General features: G+C 49.8%; 1 protein-coding gene across 1 annotated transcript; it reads left to right on the top strand.

Moving 5' to 3' along the window:
* Positions 1-212: 212 nt before the first annotated feature.
* On the top strand, positions 213-7,137 carry FGF16 (fibroblast growth factor 16). The gene is made up of 3 exons (XM_009327909.1): positions 213-336; positions 1,639-1,841; positions 6,161-7,137. The coding sequence occupies exons 1-3, from the start codon at positions 213-215 to the stop codon at positions 6,404-6,406; spliced, it is 573 nt and encodes a 190-aa protein (XP_009326184.1). The 3' UTR covers positions 6,407-7,137.
* Positions 7,138-9,440: the final 2,303 nt, after the last annotated feature.

Here is a 9,440-nt window from a genome sequence, read left to right as displayed (position 1 = left end):
ATCTCCCCCCGCCCCCAGCACCCGCTGGCTGCAGGGAGGGCTGGATTCGACGCACAAGCCCCAGAGTAGGCAGGGCAAAAAGTCTGATATAAGGTAGGAAGACTAATTCTTGCACCCAGCATAGCTGCCAACATCTGACTGATGAGTCTGCATTGAGCGAAGGGGGACAGAGGTGTCCATCGCCATCTGGTCTGTCCTATATTTAGGCGGTGATGCAGTTATCGTCTGAGAGTTATTGCATCCACGCCTGGCTGAGCAGAAGACACATGCTGAGGGGTGACCGGGAGCTGCGACTGCTGCTGAAGTCAGCTGGCTCAGGTGGCCGCTCGTCACGCGGTGATTTTAGACTCGAGGCATACTTTTAAGAGGAGCTCTGGGACGTAACCTGATCAGAGCGGCAATTGCTCAGGACTGGACATTTTGGGAGCTATATTAAGAGACCTGGAGCCACGCTAAAGGTTAGAGCAACTTTGTCCTCCTGTCAATGGAGACGTCTTGTCCAGTCATTAGATGGGATGGTGAAAACCCTCTTGCTTCCTTCTGCTGCTACCTCCCAGCTAATTAATTCAGCACTGGACACGGGCAAGGACTGCCCGTGACCTCTAGCTAGGGAGCGTGTGATATCCAGAGTCTAACACAGTCCCACTAATGACTTCAGGAGGTTTTCCTGTGAAGTTTGAAGGTCTCCACTTGCGATGTTGGCTTTGTTCAAACCTGTTAAAAACGCACCTACTTGGGGGCTGTTTGTTTTTAAGCGCTTCACCAAGGGTTCTCCTATTACAAGTCTTTCCTCCATCAAAACAGCTGCCATCCCCGTTACCGGCAGCAGGGGTGCAGCAGGCAGCGTGGCAGACCCCGCTGCTTTCTTTGCCAGAGGAAATGAGGCTGCCCCTCATTATTTAAAGTATCTGACACCATCATTGTAGGCTGAAGCCCATGGGTAAAATGGTTGCTCTCGCAGGGCCAGGGGTGGCTAGGACAGATGCTGGTGGACCGGGAAGGGGCTGGCAGGAGGCTGGGGCGGGCAGCAGGACATACGGGGCAGGAGGGGGTTTCTGGCAGTAACGGTGGCAGGGGGTGACGGAGGAAGGAGCGGCAGCTCCCCGGCTCCAAAGGCTGCAGAGGAAAATGCATTTCCACCTGCGTATATTTGAAGTTGGATTTTATCCCTGCGGCTTGTATATACGTTTGGGGGCGGCAAGTACCCCACTGGAGTGCCAGGATGAAGATGGCCCTTGCAGACATCTCTTCTAGTGCTTTTACTTATTTTTATTGAACTCATCACTTTAAAACATGTGGGACTATCATCTCAAACCAGAAGCCCCACGGTGACAAAAATCACTCTCCTTTTGGTGAAGAATAAAACCCAGCGTGGTAACAGCCTTCTGAAATTTCTAGTGGGCCAGGCACAGGTTTCTACATCTGTCTTCTTGGCGATAATTAGGAAAAAAAAAAAACCCAAAACCAAAACAATAAAACCTAGCAAACCTTTTCTCATTAGCAAAGGTAATTCCTCTTGGGCAAGTCAAATACGCAATGCTGGGGAGAAGCCTAGAGTGGAAATTGGAAAATTGCACGCGTATGGGACTACACATTTAAGAACTGTGTCATTATAAATAAGGAGAACGGGGTCTGTAGGAAGCTCTGCAAAGGTTGGGAAAGGCTGGTTCGCGTTTGTCACTGGAGCCTGGTGTTGGTTTTATTCTCTGTATGATTTGGGCTTCTTTTCTGTTTCAGGGATTTTGGAGTTTATTAGCCTGGCAGTGGGGCTGGTGAGCATCCGTGGGGTGGACTCAGGACTCTACCTCGGCATGAATGAGAGAGGCGAGCTGTATGGGTCGGTAAGTTTAAGGTTTTGTGCTGATTACAGCACTATATAACATACGCAGCAGCACAGGCTGCGGGGCCTCATCGGCATCACGAGCTGTGTCTGTCACAGGCCTCCGAAGTCCTTGGGCTGCCACATAACCTCCATCCTACCCGGGATGCCACTGCTTTTATAACATAAATGATATATATGAAATAGGGCTGTGGAGGGAGGATACACTCGTGCGGTGAGAGCCCATGGTGGTGGCCAGCCCCTGGACACCGCTTGGGGCAGTGCCTGGGGAGCTGGGGGGGCTTACTGAGGTTTTGCCTTTCAGAAACAGTGTGGCAACAGTCAACTAAAGGCAGAAGGGAAATTCAGCATAAAACCAGGGGCTGCTCGTGTGTTTTCATTGCCTGAGAAACACATCAATTTTATCCTCCGCGTGATCAGGATCTGCACCTATCTGCAGATTTTTGCATTTATATTATAGCTCTTTAACTAACGGAAGCTGAAGCTGTGGTCTGAGTGTTATTTGATTATAACATTCTCTACAAGTCCTTTTAGGAGTTTAAGGGAGTTGCTCATAATTTTCTAGAAGTGCCCTTTTCAGACTAAAATTTGCTGTGTTTTGCCAACAGCCAGGTGTAAACTCCTTGTTAGTTTTTCACTCCACACAAACTCCTGAATACCTATAAACTCTTCCTAACATCGCCTGTAGCAGATTCTGCCCCATCCTGTGTTGCTGTAGGACAGAGAAAGCAGAAGACACCCTGTTTCCAGTCCAGGCTCAGGTTTCTAGTGGCAGCTTGTGAGTTTGTCGTTTGCTCCCTTGATTTGGGCCATGCCCTTAGAGCCGTGGCTCGCAGGTTGCGCTGCCGCAGCCGGGACCCGCTCAGGTCCACCTCGCTGCTTTTCTGCCCAACGTTACTGAACCTGCACCACCCCGTAAACCACTGTGAACATGGGCAGGTGCTCTGTTGAGCCAGCCCCAAAAAGCAAGCGTGTGTCAGGGTTTTGCTGGATGAAACACCCGCACACGGAGTGAACGCTTCTGCAAAGCTCAGCCGGGACTGTGGGGAAGGGGTGCTGTGAAGAGCTTTGGCATCACAGGTAAAGTCTCCATCAACCTGAAGAGAGCCAAGCTGTCCTCTGCTTCTTTCTACTTAAGACTTGCAGTCAAAATGTCAGGTCTTAACAACCGGGCAGAGGTGCTTCCTACAGGTTAATTTAACTCAATTCCTAATTATTTAACGCAATATAAAATAGTTATTTCTAGTTAGCCAGAAGAATCATTTCTATTTTGAAAAAGTAAATGCATTCTAGATAGCCATTTTTAAGTTTCCTTTTCTGTGGCTGCTTCACTTCATTGGTGCTTTTTCTTCAGATGCCCCATTGCCTTTAATTCAACCCATCACCTGTGTGTGGGGTTTTTTTTAAATGCCTCTTTCTAGATCACAGCACTACCCTCTGTGAGGATACTGATTTTTAAGGATGGATCACAGTAAATTTAAAATGAAATAAAGTAAACCAGTTTTAAACCACAGCGGAAGGCACATACTTCCTCTAAGCAAATCAGACCAATCTCATAGTGTAGAAATTTAAACTCCTGTACTCTGCATATACAGAAGCCTTCAGAAAACCTTTGCTTAGCAAACAGTAACAGTAAACCACGAGTTTCCATCATGTTTTCTTCTTCCACTCCCACCTGAGACTGCCACAGACCCTTTCACTATTTTAAGATGCAGTTCCTGATGTTTGTTTGGGATAATCAAATACTAGCATGCACCAATAACTGTTCTTTTTCCACTTCATTTCTGTAATAACATCTACCCTAAACAAAAGTTAAATGCGGAGACAGCGGTTAAATTACAAATCTGCAAGATAGATAAAAAGTAAAATCACCAGGATTCCATAAAACACAAAAAATCTTAAAGCCCACTTCAGAAAACAGGGCTGGAGCCTACGCCCGTGCAGCAGCCCCTCTCCTGTCAAACCCCGAGCCTGCTCAGCAGCTCCTGGAGTTGCAGCTTTTCCTTGTGCCTGCTGAAAAGGAGGACACAAGCCTGCATATTCCCTTCTGTGCTTTCAAACCCTGCAGCTCTGATTATGAATCAACAGTTTCATGATGGGTTAATTAAATTCTAGGGCCGGTGTTCATGTCACGACACAGAAACAAGATTAGGATAACATTTTACGACACTTTAGCTGGAAACAGAATTGACCTGAAGACATAATCATGGGAGTTTTCTCTCTGTCATTGCATCTTGTACACCAGACAATACACTGACCGGACGCTGCAGGGACGCAGGCAAACCACTGATCCAAACTGTGCAGAAGTCACGAGCCAGGTCCCCAAATAACCCTGGAGTTTTAAAATCTGGGATACGTGGGTTGTACAATGATGGCTTTTCAAAATTGAAAGCCACTACAGTATTCTTAATTAAAGGTCCATAAAACAGCGCCTAACAACAGCATTAGCATTACAATGGTATTTTAGGAGATTACAGTACAGCGGTGTTTTTAAATTTTCAGCAAGTTTATTATTTCCCTCTGTGCCAGTTTTCCCTGATCTGTGTGTTGATATAGCCAGAGCCAGCCATCCCCGCAGCGACACGTGGAGTCCCCTCGGGACAGACAGCTTTTCTGCCTGTCCCTGTTGACCTTGTGCCAATGTTTCTGTCAAGCTTTCCACCAATTTCAGGAACGCAACTAACACTTAGAGCAGCAAAAGTCGCAGGCAGCACCTTGCGCGCTGCCTGTACGGCGTCGGGCTCAGTGGGGACATCCCGGGGCTTGGAAAGAAAGAAATCACACCTTGCAGAGTCACCCCAGACTCTCCAAACGTTTTACACAAACACTGTACCTCCCAACAGCCCAGTGAAGAGCAGGTAAACCGGGACAACGCAGCAGCGCACGAGTTCAGCCGGTCGGCAGTTTCCAACATATTCTGAGTAGAGGGCATCCTACGGGAAGAAAAAAAAAAAAGTCTGTATTTATTGATGGATCTGGGAAGAGAAACCCCCAGTTCCCGGTTCCCCAGGTCTCAGATGGCAAGGGCTGTCGCGTAGGCTTTTGGAGGGCTCACGACTCACCTCAGGGTTTATTTAATTAGCAGCAAAACATTCAAAACAGGTTCTGAGCCCAGGTGAGCTCCTGGATCGTATTACAAAACATCTACGGCAGGCAATAACATTTACTTAGCACTCTGGATGCTGTAGATAAGAACCATTCCCTACCTGAATAGTTTACAGTGTAGGTAGAGTGTTTGTAATATTACAGCATCCTACATTTGCGGACCGCCTTTCATCTGAAAGGACTCCCACGTCCCCCCCGGCAATCCCCCCGTGGCACGGGACGGGATGGCGGGTCCCGCTGGCAAAGCCACCCACGTCCTCGCGGGGCAGGGGGACAGCCCCGCTCCTCGCTGCGGCTGGGCACGTCCCCGTAGCTGGCACGGGGGCGATGGGAGGGAGAGGGAAGGAGCGATGGGCATGAACTGAAAAGCCATCATCGAACAGCCGCTGCCGACAGCCCCTGGATGTAAGGGTTGGAGGAAAGGCTGGTTGCGGCCGCGGTGACACCGGTGCCATCCATCCCCCCGGCCCAGTGCGGGATGCGCTGGCCGTGGGCTGGCACACGCTCATCACATCACCTATCGCCACCGTAAATCTTCCCCGGGGTTAGACATCCCCGGAGTGCTGCTCCCCATCCAGACCTCCCCGGGTCTTGTTATGGCCTCACATCACAGCTATCTGGCGCTTCAGAAGATGAAAGGCCTGAGGAATGCTTTCATTCGCACTGCAGTGTACGCTATTACGTGCCTTGAACTTTCAAAGCGGTGCTCGCTCGTGTTTAAACCCTTCAGATGCGCTGCCCGCTGCTTCTCCCGGGGTTGCCTTTCACCTAAGAGAGCGTTTTTGGTGTGTGTGCGGTACCTACGGCCGGGGCTGCGGGTGCCCTCTGCACCCAGCAAGCTCCAAACTCACACCCCGATCGCAGAGACCTGGCTGTCGGGTTTAGAGTTTTGCTATGGCCCTGTTTTATTTTTTTTATGGGGCACCTTTGCAAAATGCACACCCACCTTCTCCTCCTTCTTTTGTCTCCTTCCTCCTCCAACTTCAGAGGTCTTTGGGTCCCGGCTTGTACGGTTTGTGCCCGTTTCCAGCTCTCACCCGGGGGAAACGTCCCCGGCAGCACAGTCCTCGTCCTCAGGGGAGCCGGGAGAAGGTAGCTGGGAAAATTATAGGAAAATAAAGTGAAGGAAGGAGGAAAAGATTTTTATTTTTTTTTTTTTTTAAATTTTTGACACAAATGTCTTTTTCTTCCCCTCCCGCCTCTGCCCCAACGCAGAAGAAGCTCACACGGGAGTGCGTTTTCCGAGAGCAGTTTGAAGAGAACTGGTACAACACATACGCCTCAACCCTCTACAAGCATCCCGACTCGGAGAGGCATTACTACGTGGCTCTGAACAAGGACGGCTCCCCCCGCGAGGGGTACAGGACTAAGAGACATCAGAAATTCACTCATTTTTTACCCAGGCCTGTGGACCCTGCCAAAATACCCGCCATGTACAGAGACCTCTTCCACTACAGGTGATGTTTCCTGCAGCTGCCCCGTCAGTGTACATACTTGGGCTCCCAAGCTTCTTCCCAGAGCACTATATTAATAGTCATTCCATCATTCCTGTAAGCGTAGATGACATAGGAAAGCACTTACATTGAATTCAGACACTGCTGTTCCTCCTTGTTTCAAGCGTATATCGAACCTGGGTTATTTATGGGGGTGGGGGCAGGGGAAGGGAGGGAACCCTACATATAATCTTTCGTTTTCATTCACTTTCTTTACCCGGTTGCTACAAGAGAGGCCGAATATTCAGTGTTACGGTTGCTTAAAGGAACAAGCAGGCGAGCAAACCTGATCACCAGGGCGGGAAAAAAAAAAACCAACAACAAACCTAAAAATGAAGAGAAGGAAAGAAAACAAAAGACCACAGAACTGCTGCAGGTGCTGCTGCTAAGCTCGGGATGGTTACCTGCTAAGAAAAAGCCTTTGGAATGGTACCCTGCTTAAGCAGCCCGGGAGTTTGCTACATGGATGATGCTACGTGGACTGGTCCTGATGCGTGGGGTTTTTTCCTGCTGTTGGGGTGGGAATGGGGCGAGGAACATTATTCAGATGTAAGCATGGATACTGTGCATAAGGACAAAACTATTTATAAAATGTATATGATATTTATTTTATATATTTATTTATTTCAAAATAATTTTATTTTTAATGAGAGATGCTATGACCGGATTTTCATCAGGAAGAATAAGGTCCTACTGAAACAGGAAAAAAAAAATGAGTTTTAAGAGCTTATCGGCAATAAAATTGTCTTTATATTGTAGATTTCTTGCTAGCCCTTTTTTTTGGCGCTCCGTAACAACTAACCCAGTATTTCCCCATCAGTGTGAATATTAAGACCACCTCTAAAAAGGCTTTGCATGGTAAAGAAAAATTACCTAAACCCCAAACTCTTGTACAAGGATGACATCAAATGATACCTGGAATGGACCTTGGAAGCGTGACCCTACTGAAATGACCGGCTGGGCGTCTAATGAACCATCATTTCCAAGAACTGCAAATCTAGCTCGCTCCTTCACTCTGACACGGGCAAAATAGGTCCTCGGGCGACGCCAAGCACCCGGCGCGGCTCAGCTTTCCTACCTGTCAGATGGGATTGCCCCAGAATGCACGGCACCGTCGCTGCGAAGGGAGGACCCTCGCGGGCACGGCCGGCATCCTCGGGCTCTCCCTCGCCTCTGCGGCCCCGTGGGCCCGGGAAGCGCCGGCGCGGCTCTCGGCGCGAGTCGTCGGCAGCTGAGGCGCTTCGGCACGTGATGCAGCCACTGTGGATTAACTGTCCTGCCGAAAATCAAGCGGAGAAATATTTGGAGCATCTGCTGAGCGTTTGGATGGATCCATCGTTCCTGCAATGAGACCACCACATCTCGCACGAGACTTACCTGAAGCATTATGGAAAATCAGTGAAGAAAAAGTAGAAAGCAACAAAAGCAATTTAAAAAACAACTCATTTGTAAGCAATTACCGTGGATGAAGATCATCCCCGCAGGCACTGCTTGGACGTCCGTGGCTACGTGGCATTTTCCCCTGCAGAAGCTGCCTGGTCACGCAGTCCCATCACCTTTCATAGTCCCGTCACCTTTCCTCTGCCCCGGGGCAGCTCCCGCCTCCCGCGGGGCTCAGCCAAACCTGCCAGCGTTTTGGGAGCCCCGAGCCAGCTCCGCGTTTCCACCCGCTGCCGGCGCTGTGCCGGAGAGCCGCAGCCCTTCTCCAGTCAGGCTGGCCGGGCCAGGGACGCTCACGGTGGAGGCCTTGCTCTGCAGCTCGCCCCAGCAGCCAGCACAGGCCCTCGGTGACGCTTGTGCCACACGTCTGCCCTCGCTGCAGGGATGTTGCAGAACTGCAGGGGAAGCTGCCAGGAATGATCCCGGCTTATTTTTTGTCCCCTATGATCAGGAGAGAGGGTTTTTAGCACACGGTGGGAGCAGGAGCGTGTTGTACAGGCACTTTGCAGCATGGATGAGAACTTGGTATGAAATGTGGTTCTCTGGCACATACAAAAATACGTACAAATACAGATGTAGTGGCTTTGAGTTGGGGTTTTCCTTGTCACAATTGCATTTTTCACAGTGTTGTTTCTCAGCCTCCCCCTTGCAAAGCAGTCGAGGTAAAATCTCAGCTCCTTCAGCTTCAGTCCATGAATTCCCAGAACGATTTCACTGACTTAGGGACGATCCACACCAGCTTTTCACGAGCGGTGCCGCTAACGGAGCAGCAGCCCCGGTGCCCAGCTCTGCTCCCGGCCGTCTCTTGCCCTCTGTGCCACCTCCCGCATCCCTGCATTGTCCCTTCGCTGTCCCAACCGCTCCCGCGCCGGGCGCAGCGGGTGCAGCAGCCACCAGACGACGGGCTGTGGATCACAATGAGGAGATTACAGGAGCTTTACCTTGAATGATCCAGACATGAAGGAATTTAATCCTGTGTTTGAAATAAAAAGTGTTTATTTACCTTCTTCCTCTGAGTCACTGCTGAAACATCTCATCCTCAGCCGCCATGTCGGGAGCACAATCACTCATGAAAAGTGTCCTAAAATGTACTTTTGACCTTCCCCCCGCGCGAAGGGAAACCCCTCAGACCTCAAGCTTCGCTCTGCTCCCCAGGATGATCCTGCCTCCCTCTAGCCAGGGCTTTCCATCGCGCTCGAGGATAAATCTAGCGGTTAAGATCCTGCTCCTTTTCTTCAAAATGAAGGTCAAAACTTGATCTCAGCAATGCCGAGTACTTTTTTCACCAACTCGAAAGGGAGCTGATTTGGCCCGTGCGGGCAACGCGGTGGACTCGTTCATCTGATACCCGAACTGAAGAGCTGCCTCGGCAGAGCCTCCTGCTGCGAAGGGACGCGCAGGTGCGAGGGATGGTGTAAAACACCTTTTCAGGATCTGGGTTCAAAAAACCCGATAGTTGCAAACAACAAAATCCACAGAGAATTTACTGGAAACCCCTTTGTAAAGGTTGGTGTCGTCTCCTATGTGGGACATTCTCTGAAGGGGGAATTCAGCATTGCTAA

Source organism: Pygoscelis adeliae, unplaced genomic scaffold, assembly GCF_000699105.1.
Source record: "Pygoscelis adeliae isolate BGI_AS28 unplaced genomic scaffold, ASM69910v1 Scaffold14, whole genome shotgun sequence".
NCBI lineage: Eukaryota > Metazoa > Chordata > Aves > Sphenisciformes > Spheniscidae > Pygoscelis > Pygoscelis adeliae.
This window is presented reverse-complemented; position numbering and strand designations above follow the sequence as displayed.

Bases quoted from the DNA above. Each gene is read 5' to 3' on its own strand.
- FGF16 (XM_009327909.1), top strand. From the start codon at position 213: ATGCAGTTATCGTCTGAGAGTTATTGCATCCACGCCTGGCTGAGCAGA. The intron at 337-1,638 runs GTGATTTTAGAC...CGGGGTCTGTAG, and splicing joins AGGTGGCCGCTCGTCACGCG to GAAGCTCTGCAAAGGTTGGG. The intron at 1,842-6,160 runs GTAAGTTTAAGG...GCCCCAACGCAG, and splicing joins GAGGCGAGCTGTATGGGTCG to AAGAAGCTCACACGGGAGTG.